General features: G+C 46.0%; 1 protein-coding gene across 2 annotated transcripts in view; it reads right to left on the bottom strand.

Annotated features, from left to right (window-relative positions):
- CORO2B (coronin 2B) overlaps positions 1-21,874 on the bottom strand; it is a 135,653-nt gene that overhangs the window by 96,605 nt on the left and 17,174 nt on the right. Inside the window, exon 2 of one of the 2 annotated variants that reach the window (XM_075346076.1) lies at positions 3,139-3,173. The exons of the other annotated variant lie outside the window; for it this stretch is intronic. Coding sequence (XP_075202191.1) covers positions 3,139-3,165 — 27 coding nt within the window. The 5' untranslated portion in view covers positions 3,166-3,173. The remainder of the gene's footprint in view (positions 1-3,138; positions 3,174-21,874) is intronic. 2 annotated transcript variants of the gene reach the window in all.

The raw sequence follows: 21,874 nt of genomic DNA, 5'->3' as shown, positions 1-21,874 counted from the left end.
CACACTCCTCCATTGGCAGCGGACAGGAAGTTACATGTGCCGCTGTTGCATGTCACTTCCTCTTCTGGATGCCAGATCTGCCAATGGAGATGTCTGTGCAACAGGAGCGATCATTTACTTATTGTCACATTCCACACTTAGAAATAGACTAGTAAAGAATAAGGGCTCAATTTATCATTACCATTGAAGCCAGCTGTCACCACGACATCCATTGGTCCACAGAGGATCCCGACAAATGATGTAGGTGTATATTAGTAAAACTAGCAGATGTACTAATTTTGTGTCCAGAATATGTGTCTGAGCAATATATATATATATTTCTCAAGGTGGTTTTCCTCTTCAGTTGTGAGCCTTATGGGATTACTGTAGCCAGAATGGACTATGACAACTATGACATGACTACGTGTCATTAGATTTTATAGAAGGATATCACTTAGAGGACCCCGTCTTTTTATCTGACAACCTCCTTCTCTACCACTCTAACAAATGCACAGCAAGTGCAGGAAGCTCACAAATAATTGACATTGTGCTCGTATGTGGTTTTCCTCTCTTGGGATTTTGCATTCATTCAAGCACATATACAATATCCTCTTGGAATAGTGGGCTTCATGTGTAAAATGAACACTAACAAAAAGTGGAAGATCTGTCAAAAGCAAAGATCAACATACAGTACACTATGAAATAAAATTGGTGATGAGCAACACTTTCACAGTGTTCTCGGTCTAATGAATCTTTGTATCTAATAAATCATTGATATCCATGTTTTGATTCAGGGGTTGAGAACCAGCATCACTGCTCCATTTGTTTGCAAGGATCAGGGGGTAGAAAGTGTTAGAGTAATATGTATGGTTTGGCGATATGTTGACCTCTCCACCTGGAGGATGGTGTTTCTTGTGTTTGTAATATATGGTTCTCTCTGGTGTATACAATAAATATGGGCCTGCTGCATATATTCTACATACACTAACATATTAAAGGGAACCTGTCAGGTCCCCCATTCCCTCAAACCCAGCAGCATTCACACCTATCTGCCCAAATTCCCTCCATAACCTGGCCTGTATAACGCTATTCACTAATATGACTGTTTAAAAAAACAAACTTATAAATCCCGCTGTCCCTATGCTAATAAGGGCCTTAGTCGTAGAAGTATTAGTTCCCCAGACTCTTCGGCCCTCATTTTGGCGAAAGAGGGTCAACTAGTCTGGGGAAACAACCCCCCTTTGACTAGTTAATGTGTGTCAAGACTAGTCAAGGCGGGGGGACATATCTGTGACTGGCTGTGGGGACACATGTAGGCAGGGTGTGGGGACATATGTGGAACCAGGCTTATATCTAATGAGGAACTAGTGGCAGACTACTGGGCCGACCGAGCCTTGTTTCACTGGGGCTAGTGAAAAGGTCTGTCGGCCTGTCGGGGTTGTGAGCGAGTAGGGTGTCGCGCTGCTGGTTGCGTGGCATGCTCTGTCTCCCTCTCCGTGCCACCCTGTGGCAGCATGGACAGGGGTGTCGGTGTAACACTGCGCCAAACTGACCTTATGTACTCGTTGGGGGCATGGAACTTCACGTGTTGGTGGAAGTGACGAGGTCGTATCATGTGTCTCCGACATATTAGAGGCGTCAGGGTGGGGTTGCAAGGTGCGGTTTCATCACAGATTGAGGAAATGCGGATGAATGTCTGTGGTCTGTGTGACCCCCCCCCCGGGCTAGTCGTCACAGAGGACATTTTGAAGGGCACCCTTAGCTCTTATTTTTAAAGGCACTATGTCGGAATTTAATGCAGAAGACTGGAAAAGAGGGAATCTGGAGAGAAAGCTGTGGATGTGAAAAGTCATCATCACATCTGGACAAGATGAAGACAAAAAGAAATAAACAACTCAATTAGAGAAGATATCCTCTATAAAGTAAATATTGACCTGTTGATAATGACTACATTTCATCAGTATTGTGGTTCCTGTATGGCCCACAGTCTGATAATTACTGATAACAACTCCCAGCAACTCCTTACCATTGTTAAGGACTAAGGGTACCTTCACACTTTAGCGATGCAGCAGCGATCCGACCAGCGATCTGACCTGGTCAGGATCGCTGCTGCATCGCTACATGGTCGCTGGTGAGCTGTCAAACAGGCAGATCTCACCAGCGACCAGTGACCAGCCCCCAGCCAGCAGCGACATGCAAGCGACGCTGCGCTTGCACGGAGCCGGCGTCTGGAAGCTGCGGACACTGGTAACTAAGGTAAACATCGGGTATGGTTACCCGATGTTTACCTTAGTTACCAGCTCACACCACTTAACTTAGCGTGTGCAGGGAGCAGGAGCCAGCACTGGCAGCGTGAGAGCTGCGGAGGCTGGTAACGAAGGTAAATATCGGGTAACCACCTTGGTTACCCGATGTTTACCTTGGTTACAGCTTACCGCAGGCTGTCAGACGCCGGCTCCTGCTCCCTTCACATTCAGGATTGTTGCTCTCTCGCTGTCACACACAGCGATGTGTGCTTATCAGCGGGAGAGCAACAATAAAAAAACGAACCAGCACTGTGTGTAACGAGCAGTGATCTCACAGCAGGGGCAAGATCGCTGCTCAGTGTCACACACAGCGAGATCGCTAATGAGGTCACAAAAGACGTGACTCAGCAGCGATCTCAGCAGCGATCTCGCTGTGTGTGAAGTACCCCTTACTGGGAGTTGTAGGTTCACAGCATACAAATGTATATGGGACTGACTTGACATTACAATTGATTGCTGTACTAAGCTTGGCGATGTATTCATGTACTAATGGTGGTTCTGGTGACATACACATGTACTGATAATGGGTACTGTTGTATTTAGTACTAACAGTGGTTCTCATGATGTATTAATATACTGATTGAGGTTCTGGCAATGCAGTAATGTACTGATGGTGGTTCTGGTGACATACACATGTACTTATGATGGAATTGTTGTTATTTCCCATTTGAGTATCTGCCAAATGCTAGATACCTTTACTGAAACCAATTGGCACTCATTTTTGTTAAGCTTTATTAGTTTCCCTGACTGATCTTAGGTCTGAGATTAGAATATAGGATGTCAGGGATGGATATCGCCATTTGTCCCTTTTTATTGTGTAAATGGTTAACAAACAATTAATGATTCTAAATACCTGCTTGTTGCGTTCCTTGGTCTTCATGATGCTATCTGCGCTTTAAACAGAACATTGAGACTATCACAGATCAGGTTCATTTATACGGAGACTTGATTACACATAGTTGTCTTATATTTATCATCATCAGTCATTTAGGATAACATTGGATCATTCAGAGATCCTCAATGAACTTCTGGAGTGAGTTTGCTGAAAGTAAAGGGGACGAATAATATTGCACGCTCCACTTTTCAGTAATTTCTTTTTTTAAGAAAGTTTAAAATAAGCAATAAATTTCGTTTAACGTCACAATTGTGTCCCACTTGTTGTTGATTCTTCACCATAACATTAAAATTGTTATCTTTATGTTTGAAGCCTGAAATGTGGGAAAAGGTTGAAAAATTCAAGGGGGCCGAATACTTTCACAAGGCACTGTATAACTTTGAAATTACAATTACACTTCTTTTGATTATTGCTACAATTTTTTCTTTTTATGTCCATCAGTAATAATGGTATCTACGTTTCGACAGAATCTGTCTTTTTTCCAAGACTGTCAGTAGGGACAAGTGAAAAGCAGAGAAAAAGCTGTCTGCTGAGCCGTGTATCTAATCCTATCCTGTCTGCTGAGCCGTGTATCTAATCCTATCCTGTGGGATCCTGTCTACTGAGCTGTGTATCTAATCCTATCCTGTGGGCTACTGTCTGCTGAGCTGTGTATCTAATCCTCTCCTGTGTGATACTGTCTGCTGAGCTGTGTATCTAATCCTCTCCTGTGTGATACTGTCTGCTGAGCTGTGTATCTAATCCTATCCTGTGTGATACTGTCTGCTGAGCCGTGTATCTAATCCTATCCTGTGGGATCCTGTCTGCTGAGCTGTGTATCTAATCCTATCCTGTGGGCTACTGTCTGCTGAGCTGTGTATCTAATCCTCTCCTGTGTGATACTGTCTGCTGAGCTGTGTATCTAATCCTATCCTGTGTGATACTGTCTGCAGAGCCGTGTATCTAATCCTATCCTGTGGGATACTGTCTGCTGAGCTGTGTATCTAATCCTATCCTGTGGGATACTGTCTGCTGAGCTGTGTATCTAATCCTATCCTGTGGGATCCTGTCTGCTGAGCTGTGTATCTAATCCTCTCCTGTGTGATACTGTCTGCAGGGCTGTGTATCTAATCCTATCGTGTGATACTGTCTGCTGAGCTGTGTATCTAATCCTCTCCTGTGTGATACTGTCTACAGAGCCGTGTATCTAATCCTCTCCTGTGGGATACTGTCTGCTGAGCTGTGTATCTAATCCTATCCTGTGTGATACTGTCTGCTGAGCTGTGTATCTAATCCTATCCTGTGTGATACTGTCTGCTGAGCCGTGTATCTAATCCTATCCTGTGGGATCCTGTCTGCTGAGCTGTGTATCTAATCCTATCCTGTGGGCTACTGTCTGCTGAGCTGTGTATCTAATCCTCTCCTGTGTGATACTGTCTGCTGAGCTGTGTATCTAATCCTATCCTGTGTGATACTGTCTGCAGAGCCGTGTATCTAATCCTATCCTGTGGGATACTGTCTGCTGAGCTGTGTATCTAATCCTATCCTGTGGGATACTGTCTGCTGAGCTGTGTATCTAATCTTATCCTGTGGGATCCTGTCTGCTGAGCTGTGTATCTAATCCTCTCCTGTGTGATACTGTCTGCAGGGCTGTGTATCTAATCCTATCGTGTGATACTGTCTGCTGAGCTGTGTATCTAATCCTCTCCTGTGTGATACTGTCTACAGAGCCGTGTATCTAATCCTCTCCTGTGGGATACTGTCTGCTGAGCTGTGTATCTAATCCTATCCTGTGGGATACTGTCTCCTGAGCTGTGTATCTAATCCTATCCTGTGTGATACTGTCTGCTGAGCTGTGTATCTAATCCTATCCTGTGTGATACTGTCTACTGAGCTGTGTATCTAATCCTATCCTGTGGGCTACTGTCTGCTGAGCTGTGTATCTAATACTCTCCTGTGTGATACTGTCTGCTGAGCTGTGTATCTAATCCTATCCTGTGTGATACTGTCTGCTGAGCTGTGTATCTAATCCTATCCTGTGGGATACTGTCTGCTGAGCTGTGTATCTAATCCTAGCCTGTGTGATACTGTCTCCTGAGCTGTGTATCTAATCCTCTCCTGTGTGATACTGTCTGCTGAGCTGTGTATCTAATCCTATCCTGTGGGATCCTGTCTGATGAGCTGTGTATCTAATCCTATCCTGTGGGATACTGTCTGCTGAGCTGTGTATCTAATCCTATCCTGTGGGATCCTGTCTGCTGAGCTGTGTATCTAATCCTCTCCTGTGTGATACTGTCTGCAGGGCTGTGTATCTAATCCTATCGTGTGATACTGTCTGCTGAGCTGTGTATCTAATCCTCTCCTGTGTGATACTGTCTACAGAGCCGTGTATCTAATCCTCTCCTGTGGGATACTGTCTGCTGAGCCGTGTATCTAATCCTCTCCTGTGTGATACTGTCTGCTGAGCTGTGTATCTAATCCTATCCTGTGTGATACTGTCTGCTGAGCCGTGTATCTAATCCTATCCTGTGGGATCCTGTCTGCTGAGCTGTGTATCTAATCCTATCCTGTGGGCTACTGTCTGCTGAGCTGTGTATCTAATCCTCTCCTGTGTGATACTGTCTGCTGAGCTGTGTATCTAATCCTATCCTGTGTGATACTGTCTGCAGAGCCGTGTATCTAATCCTATCCTGTGGGATACTGTCTGCTGAGCTGTGTATCTAATCCTATCCTGTGGGATACTGTCTGCTGAGCTGTGTATCTAATCCTATCCTGTGGGATCCTGTCTGCTGAGCTGTGTATCTAATCCTCTCCTGTGTGATACTGTCTGCAGGGCTGTGTATCTAATCCTATCGTGTGATACTGTCTGCTGAGCTGTGTATCTAATCCTCTCCTGTGTGATACTGTCTACAGAGCCGTGTATCTAATCCTCTCCTGTGGGATACTGTCTGCTGAGCTGTGTATCTAATCCTATCCTGTGGGATACTGTCTCCTGAGCTGTGTATCTAATCCTATCCTGTGTGATACTGTCTGCTGAGCTGTGTATCTAATCCTATCCTGTGTGATACTGTCTACTGAGCTGTGTATCTAATCCTATCCTGTGGGCTACTGTCTGCTGAGCTGTGTATCTAATACTCTCCTGTGTGATACTGTCTGCTGAGCTGTGTATCTAATCCTATCCTGTGTGATACTGTCTGCTGAGCTGTGTATCTAATCCTATCCTGTGGGATACTGTCTGCTGAGCTGTGTATCTAATCCTAGCCTGTGTGATACTGTCTCCTGAGCTGTGTATCTAATCCTCTCCTGTGTGATACTGTCTGCTGAGCTGTGTATCTAATCCTATCCTGTGGGATCCTGTCTGATGAGCTGTGTATCTAATCCTATCCTGTGGGATACTGTCTGCTGAGCTGTGTATCTAATCCTATCCTGTGGGATCCTGTCTGCTGAGCTGTGTATCTAATCCTCTCCTGTGTGATACTGTCTGCAGGGCTGTGTATCTAATCCTATCGTGTGATACTGTCTGCTGAGCTGTGTATCTAATCCTCTCCTGTGTGATACTGTCTACAGAGCGGTGTATCTAATCCTCTCCTGTGGGATACTGTCTGCTGAGCCGTGTATCTAATCCTCTCCTGTGTGATACTGTCTGCTGAGCTGTGTATCTAATCCTATCCTGTGGGATCCTGTCTGCTGAGCTGTGTATCTAATCCTCTCCTGTGTGATACTGTCTGCAGGGCTGTGTATCTAATCCTATCGTGTGATACTGTCTACAGAGCCGTGTATCTAATCCTCTCCTGTGGGATACTGTCTGCTGAGCTGTGTATCTAATCCTATCCTGTGGGATACTGTCTCCTGAGCTGTGTATCTAATCCTATCCTGTGTGATACTGTCTGCTGAGCTGTGTATCTAATCCTATCCTGTGGGATCCTGTCTGATGAGCTGTGTATCTAATCCTATCCTGTGGGATACTGTCTGCTGAGCTGTGTATCTAATCCTATCCTGTGTGATACTGTCTGCAGGGCTGTGTATCTAATCCTATCCTGTGTGATACTCCTGCTGTCCTTGGTGACACTTTAGACATTTCTGGTCACCAGGAAAATGGCTGTGCATTGTGTCCTTACATGTCATTCTCTGTTATCTGTTGTATACACTCAGATTAGGAGAGGGAGGCGTGCCATCACACACAGGAGAGCAGACTCCGCCCACTTTACAGCAGGCTGTAATCTGAGCTTTTTATACAGTCTGATTTCTGTAGGATTTCAGCAGCTGCTCCCCCTAGTGTTTAACAGTGGAAAATATCAAACTTTCTAATTTTTTTTTTTAGATTTTGCTCAATTAAAAACAAATAATAATATTTAAACAAAACATTAAAACATTATTACTTTACATTTTTTCAGTTATTGGAATTTTTTTTTTTTGACGATACCTTCCCTTTAAGTACATCACTTTTGCTTACTTTTGCTAGTATTTTTGGGTTAAAAAGGTAACAATTCTACTCATCGGAGGGGAGGGGGATGCTTTAAGGGTACTTCTAGTCTCTGACTCATTCTGAGGGTTTCTTGGGGGATGAGGGGGCACCATCGACTTCGTCTGCCTAGGGTATCAAAATACCTTGCCCTGGCCTTGACTTAACTACCACATGCCATTGTATGCAGTGCAGTAAAGCTTCTTCTGGAGTCTTTACAATAGCACATAGAGCAGCACACAACTGCGGGGACTCTGTTGCAGCCACACGCAGTATGTCTTCATTGGGTGCTGTATATAGAAGCTATTCTCTCAGAAGCACGATTTTTAAGGGAGTACACAGCCATAATATGGAGCTTGGACCAATTGTTTTCTATTGGATTAGTAAAAGTTCTGTATTTCTACATGTGAAATCAGAAACCGAGAGACACACTAAAACGAGATCTACTTTTATGGGAGCCCTGTTGTGGCTTCCTACAAGGAACCATTTCTTAGCCAAGTGTATGAGGCCTGATTGAGGTTTTATACTTGGGCTCAGGAGATATATGCAATAGCTCTATAGCCCACTTCAGGCTTGTGTATCCTAATTCTACATTAAATCCATTATTATCAAAGAGCAGAATAGATACATACAATACCAGACATTACAATCTCTATTCATGGTATGTATTATAAGCCAACCAGCACAGCTGCCAGCAAATTTCATTGACTGCCCCACTTTTCACAGACCCATACAATAGCTGAAAATCAATAAAACAGTCATTCCTAAAGCACAATTCAATTCCAACTTACAATGACCTTAGTCTTAAATGTTCCTGGCCAGTTAAATGCTCAGACCAAAAGCCCCCCAAAGAAATGACCTAGTAAAGTGCTTTCCTAGGGCTAATACACACAGTATATTCATTATATAGCACAGCAGTACTGCCATTGTGAGATGTCTCGTAACGGGCAAATGACTGACATAGTTAATTGCACTAACCAGTTCAAAGCGTGCGAAATGGAGATACACCCAACCAGTAAAGCTCAATCTATTTCAAGTTCCTCCCAAACAACTTTTTCCAGCTCTGTATATAGATTTACTGCATACACTCCTCAACATTTACTTTGCAACACCAAGAATAATTATTTAAACCACACAATCTATAGACATGTTAATAACATGCAAATGATGAATAATGGAAATAAATATGTAAAAACATCTTGATTTCTTCAGTATCAGTTATGAGCGTTACTTGCAGAAATACAAACACTTCCATGACTTGGCTGCTGCGATGATTCTTCCACGTTATATGCACATTGCATTTAAATCATCAAGATCCGCTGCTGGCAGCTCCCTTTACCATTGTTGATCAATGATGTCCTAGATGTGGTCAATGAGGACAAGTCCAGAGACTCTGCAGACCATGGTAGCACTTTTAGACCATGCAAACTGCTCACAGTAGCATGAGCAATATGCGGTCTGGTGTTGTGTTGAAAATCAGCTCCTAGGACACTTTCATTTTTCCTCGTATATGCCTCTTCATGACGTTTGTTGCCCATGTTGCTTTCAAAGCATTCCATCCAAGACAAAACTGAGACTCATTGTTGAAGAGGATAGACCTCTATTCTAACATGTCCGTCTTAATCGGATTCATGATAGCCTTTGAGATCTATGGCGCGAGGTCAATCTAAACACCTGATGTAGCGTCTGGCTCATAGCCCAGTGTTGTGCAAATGTATTCTGAGGAGAGAGAGAGAGAGAAAAAAAACGGATCCGGATCGTGCACCCCGGATCCCGGGTACTGGTCAGACTCGGATCGGAACCTCGAACCGTGCGGATCCGGATTTTTCAGATCCGGGTCCGCTCAACACTAATTCTGAGGATTTGTATAGACACTGTTTCATGTCTTTAGCCTGGTATGTGATGTCTAATTTCACTTGCAGAAAAGAGCAGATCACTACACACTATTATTTGAATGTGACAAAACCATGTTGACTATGCCATGAAGAGCTCTTCATGAGGGAATGTCATGCCAGTCCTACTCCTGGGATTATGATGTAGCAAAATGTACAGTAGCCGAACTCCTATAGTCTTTATTCCAAGTACATTAAGGGGTACTTTGCACGCTGCGACATCGCAAGCTGATGCTGCGATGCCGAGCGCGATAGTCCCCGCCCCCATAGCAGCTGCGATATCAGTGTCACACTGACTTGGTTGGGGAACCAGCCATTTTTCCAAGTGTCCCAGGAGCTATTTTTCAACATGACAACACAAGGCCACATATTGCTTGTGCTACTATGAGCAGCCTGCTTGGCCTAAAGCGGGCTTTACACGCTACGAGATCGCTACAGCGATCTCGTTGGGGTCACGGATTTTGTGATGCACATCCGGCCGCTGTAGCGATGCCGTTGCGTGTGACACCAATGAGCGATTTTGCATCGTCGCAAAAACGTGCCAAATCGCTCATCGGCGACATGGGGGTCCATTCTCAAATATCGTTACTGCAGCAGTAACAAAGTTGTTCCTCGTTCCTGCGGCAGCACACATCGCTCCGTGTGACACCGCAGGAACGAGGAAGCTCTCCTCACCTGCCTCCCGGCCACAATGCGGAAGGAAGGAGGTGGGCAGGATGTTCGTCCCGCTCATCTCCGCCCCTCCGCTTCTATTGGGCAGCGGTTCAGTGACGCTGCAGTGACGTTGCTGTGACGCTAGACGAACCGCCCCTTAAAAAGGAGGCGGTTCACCGGTCACAGCGACGTCGCAGGGAAGGTAAGTAGTGTGACGGGTCCGGGCGATGTTGTGCGACACGGGCAGCGATTTGCCCATGTCGCACAACAGATGGGGGCGGGTACGCACGATGGCGATATCGGTACCGATATTGCAGTATGTAAAGCGGCCTTAAATGTTCTGTGACACCCCCAGCAGCGGTCAAACCACTCAGATCCAGGTGTCGCTACTCGTGGCTCGAGGGTCTCCGGACCCGGGGGCACGGGGTCACTCTTAATTGTAGAAGGGGGGTTATTTACAGGGGATTAGATAGTTCGTGATTCCACCCGTGGTGTGTGGTACTAGGGAGTACCGCCGCTGTCGATGGGAGTACCGGGGTTGATGGAATGGGGGCAGCTAGATTAAGTTTTCCCTCCACGGGTAGGGAAGGCCCCGGGACTCTGGATGGTGGTATGGATTGCAGGGGGGAGCACAGGCTTGCTGGTAGCAGGGGCTGATCGGGCACTCACTCAGACGCTGACAACATAGTAAACCAAGTCTCTGGGTGCCGCTGCCCTCTTGGGGGAGCTCGTCCGGGTTCCGTTCCGATGCTTGATGGTACGGATCCTGCCTCCGTGCACAGAAATTTAGTAGTGTCCAAGTGTCGTAAGCTTGCAGCTGTCCGGGCCCCGCTCCCTACTATGGGTAGTATAGGAGCTTGCTCTCAGGGGCTCACGCTTGGGATTTCAGTGGGCTGCTTTGCTTGGAAAGCCCTATCCCACTTGTTGTGCTAGTGCCCCCGATTTCTGAGCTTCGTGGGGACAGTCCATAAAGGCCCTATCCTCCGCAGGTTAATTGCCCGGTTGCTTGAAGCCTCTCCCCGACCTAGGGTCCAGTACCCCGACGTGCCTTCGGCCCCAGACCGGCTATTGTGCTGCAGCTGCCGACCGTCCTCCTAGACTCAGCTAGGCACCCAGTCCCAATATCCCGCGACCGGGTCTCTGACTCCTCCGGGTTGAGACCACCGTCTGCAACCCAATCTGCTTCTCCCCTGGGAGCTCCAACTTCCAGCTTCCTTGAGCTCCTCACTGCTCGAGGGCTACCACTCAACTCCACTGTCACCTCCCACCTCCTTGCCTGACCCCTAGGTGGGCGGCCCTATTCCAGCTTAGCAGCCCACTGGTGTGCCTGACAGGGTGTGGTGTGAGGTGGGATTAGGATTTGTGCATGCTAGTAGAGGCAGTGCTGCAAGTTGGGAACCCAGAACCATGGGGGTTTGAGTCCTGCACTGGGAGATAAAGAGCATGCAGTACCCTGTGATGCCCTGACTAGTCCAGGGGCGTCACAGTTCTGCCTTGACCTGCAAGGTCTCCAAAGTTGTCTCTCATCGAGCTCATCTAGAACATCATTGATCAGCACTTGCAACGGGAGGTGCCAGCAGAGGATCTTGATGATTTAAGTGCCCAAGTGCATTCTGCATGGAAGAACATTTATCAGACAACACTTAATAACCACAGTAATACCATGCCAAGGCATGCGAGTGCATGTACTTGTGGGCTTGCCGCTCATGCTAGATACATGAAATATTTAAAAAATTTTGTTTCCATTTTTTCATATTTGCATATCATTAACATGTCTATCTACTCTGACTACTGTGACTTTTTCTTCTTGGTTTTGCAATTTCAATGTTGAGGAGAGTATGTAGGAACTAGTCTTTAAAACTTCTTTATAGATTTTTTATTTTTTTATTTAAATGAATACTTCCTCCAAGGGGCGCTGCTCCCGATTCTGGAACAGTTTTTCTTTTTATCTGTGCCCTTCTGTGCAAATTTTCCCTTCAACCAAGTGAGCGTGTACCACAGAACTTCTGTGGGTGTTTGCTTTTGCTCTTTTCTCCTCTTATGCTGGCCAATTAAAATACGGCTGTGCACTTTAGGAAAAATGTATATATTTATTATATGGGGGCACAGAAGAAAAAGAAAAACTATTCCAGAATCTCTCCCACACTGCCCCTATATACAATATCCCCCACACACGCTACCCTTCTGTATAATATCCCCACACTGCGCCTCTGTATAATATCCCCCTCACACATACTGCACCTCTGTATATCCCCACAAACTGCCCCTTTGTATACTTTCCCTCCCAATAAGCTGCCCCGCTTTATAATATCTACCCACACACATTGCCCTTCTGTATAATATCCCCCATACACATGCTGCCCCTCTGTATAATATCCCTCAACATACACACTGCACCCCTGTATAATATCCCCCATACACACACACTTCCCCTCTGTATAATAACCTCCCACACTGCTCCTCGCAACACATTGTTAAGAAAGAAGTAGTGGCACCACAGTGCAATAAATATAAATGAAGGGAGGGGAGCTAACAAAAACTATGCAATAAAATGAATTGTAACATGAGAGGAAAAAAACTGCATAGTAAAAAATGTTTTAAAAAATGTGATACCACACAATGGAGTAAATGCTATCCAAAAATATATTTTATTAAACAGTCACAAACATTTTAAAAGGGGTGTGACTCGCCCACCCCAGGGCTATGGGACACCCGGTGCCGGGCCGGACTAGTCCGGGGGTCGTCAGTGGTGGCGGGGCCTGACTCAGTGACCCTGGTGGGTGTCAATTAAATATAGCTGCAGTGTTGGGGGTGAATAAAGTTTGTGTTCGTGACGCCACCTGTGGTATGCGGCTATTAAGCCGCCGCTGCTGTATGAGGCCTCCGGGGTGATGGAATGGCAGCAATGATGGTACTGCTCCCCACAGGTGGAGCGGTACCCCGGGGCACAGTTGGTGCTCGTGAGAGTCTATGGTATAATGGAAGGCTAAGCAGATGAAATAACAGAGACAACACCGGAGGGTGCAATTCCAAGATCTTTACTCACACTTCCCGGTAGGTGCACACTGGTGCCTTCGGACGGCTGGAACCCACTGTCAGGGACCTCCACCGTTTCTGGGTGATTTCTGGAATGAAAGCCGGTACCCTTCTCTCTAATGTGTCTCTGTCTTCAGCTGTCTCCTTAACCTTAGCTCTTTTAGGATGAACCTGCTCGGCCTCCACTACAGCCTCCTGGGAGCTCGCCTGTCGGTTACTTGCCCCCTTTCTAGAGGTTCTGCTGTGGGCTGTGGCCCGGGGAGTTTGCAGCTTTCCCTGGGCCTCGGTTTTTACTGTTGGAGATGATTTTTCACTCCTTCTGTTTCTAGCGACCGTCCCCTGTTGCAGCTTGATCCCTCCACCGATGTTCCTGTGGAATAGGCCACCACAGCTCACAAGCTATCCGTGGCCCTGGGATCCCTTCGTTCCCTGCTTGGTGTCACCTGGACCCTCTGAGTCCCAGGATCTTCACCAGGAAGCGTCACTTTCTTTCCTTAGCTCCTGTCTGACTAGAGCTTTCTTTCCTTCTACTCTTTCACGACTGCCTCCTGCAGACCTCCTCCTCCTTCTCCCATCTCTCTCTTCAACTCATTACACTTGACCTTCCTTTCTCTGACTGCTCTCTGGTGGCTCCTCCCACCTCCCCAGTTGCTAAGCTGTACCCTATAGGAGCAGGGATGGGTCTTACGGCCCCTCCCAGCATGCAGCATGGGAGGGTTGCTGCCACTATCCCTGGTCCCAGTGTGTACCTAACAATGGGTGTTGTGTAGATTTGCCAGGGGACCGGCGTTCATTCCTTTCCTCACCCAGAATCGGACATCACACCGCTGGATGGGGTGCAATGTTCTGTGGCGACGGAAGCCTCAGGGGCGCCACAGGTGCACAAGTACACTCCTAATCCTGGTAACAAGAGGTAAGAGGACATAGAAAATCTCACAAACGTGGGGACCGAGGCCAGAAGATGAATATAAGAGCCTGTGTCTGGGGGATCATAAGGCAAATCGCCTATCTAGTAACACATAGTATATATACCCAGGTACAGACAGTAAATCTCCCCTCTCTTTGCCTCACCTATGGGTGTACGTAGTAGAGTCTCCCAGAGTGCTCAAATGAGCAGAGAAGGAGACATCGTTATCTGGATTACATACCGGAGGTTGAGGTAAGAAGGGAGCCGGTCCAAGGTCCACGCCCGACGCGCGTTTTGGGTACCTTTTTCAGGGGCACCGCAGAGCGTGTATCACCTTATGTGATACAAGAAATACAAGCAGGGCCGTGCTCCAGTGTGGTCTCTTTTTCTCTGAGCACCCCTCTACTTGACAGTGAGCAAGATTATCCATTTATAATACAATAACTGCAGGACTTTTTTTTATTTATCTACAGATACTGCCTTGTTTATATACTTATTGTGCATAGTTTTATGTGTATTGTATTTTATTGTGTATACTTATTATTATCAGCGCCTTTATACTTCATTTGGGATAAGTACAGGATTATTATGTCCATCCCCCTATATCATCCATTATTTTTCTTTTAATTGAATTGAAAAGCCAGTGCTACTATTCCTCTTGTTTAGGCCTCCTTCACACGTCCGTGTGATTTGTGTGACATCAGTGTGACATGTACTGGAGAAAACACATCTTCACTGCTGCTGTTGCTTCCGGGTCTCGCTGATTATTCTCATGAATATTCACTGCACTGACTGCAGACCTGGAAGCAACAGCAGCACCAGAAACAGCAGCGTCAGAGACAGGTAAGTATACAAGCTCATACTGTCCATATGCTATCCGGATGTCACCCAGATAGCACACGAACAGCACCAGGAACACACACTCATGGACACATATACGCACCTACACCACGGACCATGCAAAACATTTGTTTTTTGCACGGACGTGTGAAGGAGGCCTAAGAAGGGGTCTCCTTAAACGTTCAGACAGCAGTGCTTGCAGTGTTTTGCAAATGTTTCAGAATTGTTATTTCATTCTGAATAAAAATATTCTCTATGACAGACATGTGAGGAAAGTTAATCGATAAGCTTAAAAATCATTCTCCAATTGGAGCCTATTGACGTTATCGATGAGGGTCTACTACTTGAGATCTACTCATCTGCCAAGAACGAAAAGACACTCTGTAAGGGAAGCCCTCTATTAGAGGATGTGGTGCATCTACAGTATATACCACAAGGAATGCATATATACAGACTAAAGCCCCTTACACATCAGATCAAAATTTTTCAAACCTAACGATTTCAGTGGGACCAGTTGATCATCTGATATGTAATGGGCCACTCAATGTTCTCCTGTTGGAATGTTAATAGCCAGTCATTTTGTTTTAATTGCTGACAGAGGTAAAAGTATCTGACAGTGGCTTTCTCCTCTCTCTCCATTGAAAATACATGAATGTACAAACTGGGGCCAGAAATGCAACAAGCAATAAAGGTGTCTCAGTGGTGACTCCAATAGTTTTTTATTGTACAGGATCAGGAAGATGGTAAAGGAATGGGTAAGTGGATGGAGGTACAGAAATTGAAACCGAACAAGCAAATCACAGGTACAATCAATTGATCAGTTGCATACAATCACTGAAGATTCTGGTGAACAAATATCCTTAATAATAACCCAATCCCAGTCCTTCCATCAGGGGAGCATCAATGTCGCTTTAGTCATAGGCACGGTATACAATTACGCAAGAAAACGTAAGCTCTATATAAGTCTATATATGTTACCGGTGCACTAAACTTGGCACAGATGAGTTGCAATTCACTACATTGACAGTCTAATTTTGGTAGGTAGTTGTTCTCTCTTAGTTCTGCACGTCAATGTGGGAAGTAATGGCCCGGCTCTCTTGGACACTGCACTGAAGCAAATGTTCGTTTCTTGGTCTCCAGTTCTTAGTGTTCAATCTTCACTGCTTTGCGTAATCTGGTCCTTTTCTGGATGCTGGGTGTTCTGGCTTCAGCGCTTTATTACTGTGTAGTCTAGTCCTCTTCTCGTGACAGTATTCAGTGTTAGTCTTCAGGTTCCTCTGCCGATGGTATTTGGTCTTCGGGTACCTCTAGCAACGGTATTCAATATTCGGGTTCCTCAGGAGATGGTAGGTCTTAGGTCTTCTTTGGACTCAGTACACTTCCAGATGCTCTGTTTTGTACATGTCCTCTCCATGATAGTTGTGGCACCAACTCTGTCTCCTTGCTGCCAGCCAAGCCTTTTATATTTGGTAAGTGCGCCAGAGAGTTATCACCTGACCTGGTGACCCTTACTAACTCTTCCCTTGAGGAAACACACTCCTTGAAGTCCAGTTCCTATCAGTTCTCATTCACCGGCAGAGGCGATGTTGATCTACAAATGCTGTGAAGCTTTCTGTCTACCACCCCTTCAAATGCTTCGCGAAAATGAACCTCACGTGTATGAGGGAGTAAGGAGATATAGAAATCTGTGGAATGAATGACTACTTTAACCTTAAACTAGTGTTAGCAACTGATCACCAGGGTTAGGGCAATTTCTTTTTAAAATGGGGTTGTCGTGATGAGATACATATCAACCTGCACCATTATATGCCAAAGGTGTGTTTTATAAAGAAATATAGTAAAGCCACTATAAGAGCACATTCGCTAGTCTGGTTGCTAAATGCTTTAGTATCTATTTTACTTTTCAGTTATAAAATTTGGATGAAGCCCAATTATGTCTGTTAATTGCTGCTTTGAGGTTTTGCAAACCCTAAATTTATCACCATGGAATCCATCACTGAATGCAAACGGAGTAGTCGCAGCCAGACTGTTGTAAGATCTAACTGATTATCTTTTTCTGACTCCTCACACTAAAGACTTGACCAATGGTTTTCTCTTATCTCACTCCACCACTAAGAGGTTTATCTTATAGAAGCCAAAGCTGACAAAGAAGATTATCTTTTCAAAAAGCAGAATAAACCTTGCAATCTGCTGTATGCGGAGAAGCTGTAATATCCATCCATCCATCCATCCATTCATTCATTTATTCATTCATTCATCCATCCATCCCTCCAGCCATCCCGCCATCCATCCCTCCAGCCATCCCGCCATCCATCCCTCCAGCTATCCCTCCATCCATCCATCCATCCATCCATCCATTCATTCATCCTTCCATCCATCCATCCATCCATCCATCCATTCATTCATCCTTCCATCCATCCATCCATCCAAGAATAAACCTTGCAATCTGCTGTATGCGGAAAAGCTGTAATATCCATCCATCCATCCATCCATTCATTCATTTATTCATTCATTCATCCATCCATCCCTCCAGCCATCCCGCCATCCATCCCTCCAGCCATCCCGCCATCCATCCTCCAGCTATCCCTCCATCCATCCATCCATCCATCCATTCATTCATCCTTCCATCCATCCATCCATCCATCCATCCATCCATCCATCCATCCATCCATCCATTCATTCATCCTTCCATCCATCCATCCATCCATCCATCCAAGAATAAACCTTGCAATCTGCTGTATGCGGAGAAGCTGTAATATCCATCCATCCATCCATCCATTCATTCATTTATTCATTCATTCATCCATCCATCCCTCCAGCCATCCCGCCATCCATCTCTCCAGCCATCCCGCCATCCATCCCTCCAGCTATCCCTCCATCCATCCATCCATCCATCCATCCATCCATCCATCCATCCATCCATCCATCCATCCATCCATTCATTCATCCTTCCATCCATCCATCCATCCATCCATCCATCCATCCATCCATTCATTCATCCTTCCATCCATCCATCCATCCATCCATCCATCCATTCATTCATCCTTCCATCCATCCATCCATCCATCCATCCATCCATCCATCCATCCATTCATTCTTTTATTCTGCCCTGACTGTATGGTTGACTATATAGTGGTGAAATAATGCTACCATGCCTAAATAATGCTCTCCAATCAATGAATCAGGGGATTCAGCTGCAACAACTGTGATATTAGGCAAGCATAATCCTAATGTCATGTGATGTGCCAGGTAAGGTGCCAAGTGCATCTATCTGCACAGGTCACACATGCGAGCTCTGATTGGGTAAACTTGTAAAAGAGTTTTAAAAAATATAATTTCTCAAAAGTCAACATGATAGCCGATTCATGCTGCTCAAATCACAGGCAGCATGAATCATTATAGCCAGGTATATGTTACTCTAAAATGGTGCAGCCAGGACGACGGTACTAGGACAGCTAGCCTAAGGGGCACTTTGCACACTACGACATCGGATGACTTTGCTTCCCCAGCAAAGTCTATGAGTTTTCATTTTTGCTGTCCGCACACAACTTTTTTTTTAAGCTGCGTTTTTGAGCTTGAAAAAAAAAATGGACATGTCAATTCTTTCCTGCGTTTTTCTGCGTTTTCCGCCCATGCAATGCATTGGAAAAACGCACCAAAACGCAGGGATCAAAAACGCAGCAAAACGCAGCCAAAAACGCACCAAATCGCGGTAAAAACGCACGCGTTTTTGACGCGTTTTTTCGACGCGGGTGCGTTTTTGTGCGTTTTTATCGGCCAAAAACGCACAAAAACGCAGCGTCAAAAAAACGCAGCGTGCGCACATAGCCAAAGGGGTTGACCACTACTTTTACATTGATGGTCTATCCTTATGATAAGTCATCTCTGTCTGATTGGCTGAGGTCCGACACCCCACACCCCCACTGATCAGCTGTTCTTGGTCCTTGCAACGGCAGCAGGCAGCTGGAAATGCTCAGTTCCGCCACTGCTCCGTTTTCTGGTAGTGGCCAAGGCTGGGTATTGCACATCCTCTTCCTATTAATTAGAATGTTAGTCGGATGTGCAGTACCCGGCCACGGCTACTGTCAGAAGACGGAACAGCGCCAAAACTGAGCATTTTCACCTGCCTGTTGCCGCCGCCAGGACCGAGAACAGCTGATCAGCGGGGTGCTGGAAGTTGGACCCCAGCCGATCAGACATTGATGACCTATCTAGGTCATCAATGTAACAGTAGTGGACAACCCCTTTAAGGAACTGTGATAGATTGGGGCCATGTAGAAGATTTCTCTGGGCCTAGGAGCTCCATATTATGTTTTAGGTTTCTATTTATGTAAATCATCAAAAGCCGTTTTCTGTGATGGGTGAGATGAAAATGTGTCAGGTTTTCTGATCACTTTGTTAAATTTAGGTCAGCGCACAATAATTCTAATGAATAATTAATGCATTCTGACCTCGGGTTTTAAGTAAGATGAAGGGCACCAGGGAAACGAGATCATGATGCAATAGAAAGCTGATGTTTGGGAAGGATCACTGTGATTGACAGGTCTCTTTCTATTCACAACTATAGTGGGGAATATAAATATAAACCCCTTCTTTCTTCAATGGGCGTCTCTGATCACAAATCACATATAATATCTAAACAAGGTCAGGCAGAATGGGGTAATATGGAGGAGATGCTGCTTTGGCTGTGTGTCCAGGTTGAGACACAGCTGTGACCACAGCGGCTCTTTTCTATGTATCGCGTAGACGGACACATTTCCCAAGAATCTTAATGGAAGCTGTCCTTCCATAATATGGCTCTCGAATTGTACACATAGCACAGATTTTTTTATGGATAACAGACAACTACTATAATAAACAAAAACATAAACACAACACTTTTGTTTTTGCTCCCATTGTTCTTGAGCTGAACTGAAAGATCTGAGACTTTTTCTATGTACACAAAAGGCCTTTATCTCTCAAATATTGTTCACAAATTTGTCTAAGGCTGGGTTCACACATAGCGACAGCGACAACAACGTCGCTGTTACGTCACCATTTTCTGTGACGTAACAGTGACCTAGTAAGTCGCTGTTATGATCGCTGCTTAGCTGTCAAACAGCGACGCAGCAGCGATCATAACGTCGCTACATGTGCAGAGAGCAGGGAGCCGCGCACACTGCTTAGTGCTGGCTCCCTGCTCTCTTAGCTACAGTACACATCGGGTTAATTACACGATGTGTACTGCAGCTACATGTGCAGAGAGCAGGGAGCCGCGCACACTGCTTAGCGCTGGCTCCCTGCTCTCCTAGCTACAGTACACATCGGGTTAATTACACGATGTGTACTGCAGCTACATGTGCAGGGAGCAGCTCACACTGCTTAGCGCTGGCTTCCTGCTCTCCTAGCTACAGTACACATGGGTTAATTAACCCGATGTGTACTGCAGCTACATGTGCAGAGAGCAGGAGCCGGCACTGGCAGCGTGAGAGCGGCGGAGGCTGGTAACGAAGGTAAATATCGGGTAACCACCTTGGTTACCCGATGTTTACCCTGGTTACAGCTTACCGCAGCTGCCAGATGCCGGCTCCTGCTCTCTGCTCGCTTCATTTCGTCGCTTTCTCGCTGTCACATACAGCGATCTGTGCGTCACAGCGGGAGAGCGACGACCAAAAAAACGAACCAGGGCTGTGTGTAACGAGCAGCAATCTCCCAGCAGGGGCCAGATCGCTGCTCAGTGTCACACACAGCGAGATCACTAATGAGGTCACTGTTGCGTCACCAAAACCGTGAAGTAGCAGCGATTTCAGTAGCGATCTCGCTATGTGTGAAGCACCCCTAAATCTGTGTTAGTGAGCACTTCTTCTTTGCCGAGATAATTCATCCCACTCATAGGTGTGATAGATCAAGCTGCTGATTAGACAGCAGGATTATTGCACAGGTGTGCCTTAGGCTGCCCAAAATAAAAGGCCACACTAAAATGTGCAGTTTTACAGTACGTAAAGGATCCAGGAGAGGAAGGGGGGGTAGAAAACCAGTCAGTATATGGTGGGACCACTATTTACCAGTCTGCCATCTGCCCTGTACAGTGAAAACCAGGATTCATCCATGAAGAGAACACTTCTCATTGTGCCAGACGCCATTGAATGTGAGAATTTGCCCATTCAAGTCAGTTACGATGACAAACTGCAGTCAGGTGATGACTTCGATGAGAACGATGAGCTGCACATGAGTTTCCCTGAGATGGTTTCTAACACTTAAGGGTGCTTTACACGAGACGATCGATCGTGCGATAGATCGTCGGGGTCACGGTTTTTGTGATGCACATCCGGCGTCGCTTGCGACGTCGGCCTGTGTGACACCTCCTAGAGATGCAGTATCGCTCACAAATCATGAGTCGTGTACTCGTCGCTAGGTTTCATAAAATCGTTTATGAAACATGGCGCCGGTTGTTCATCGTTCCCATGGCAACACACGTCTCTCCGTGTGACACCACGGGAACGATAAACACAACGTATTATGTGGAAGGAAGGAGGTGGGCGGGATGTTTACATCCCGCTCATCTCGCCCCTCCGCTTCTATTGGCCGGCGGCCATGTGACGTCGCTGTGACGCCGAACATCCCTCCCACTTCAGGAAGTGGATGTTCACCGCCCTCAGCGACGTCGCCCGGGAGGTAAGTACGTGTGACGGGGGATTAACAAGTTTGTGCGCCACGGGCAATCAATTGCCCGTGACGCATAAACGACGGGGGCGGGTACGATCGATCGTGAAATCGCACGATCGATCGTCCCGTGTAAAGCAGGCTTTAGCACAGAAATTCTTTGGTTACGCACCGATTGTAGCATCCACTGTCTCAGTGACTGGTCTCAGACGATGTTGGAAGTGAAGGTGCTGGATGTTGAGATCCTGGGCTGGTGTGGTTACACGTGGCCTGCGGTTGTGA

Source organism: Anomaloglossus baeobatrachus, chromosome 4 (genome assembly GCF_048569485.1).
Source record: "Anomaloglossus baeobatrachus isolate aAnoBae1 chromosome 4, aAnoBae1.hap1, whole genome shotgun sequence".
NCBI lineage: Eukaryota > Metazoa > Chordata > Amphibia > Anura > Aromobatidae > Anomaloglossus > Anomaloglossus baeobatrachus.
The sequence above is the reverse complement of the archived record's forward strand: the minus strand, read 5'-3'. Positions and strand labels throughout refer to the sequence as shown.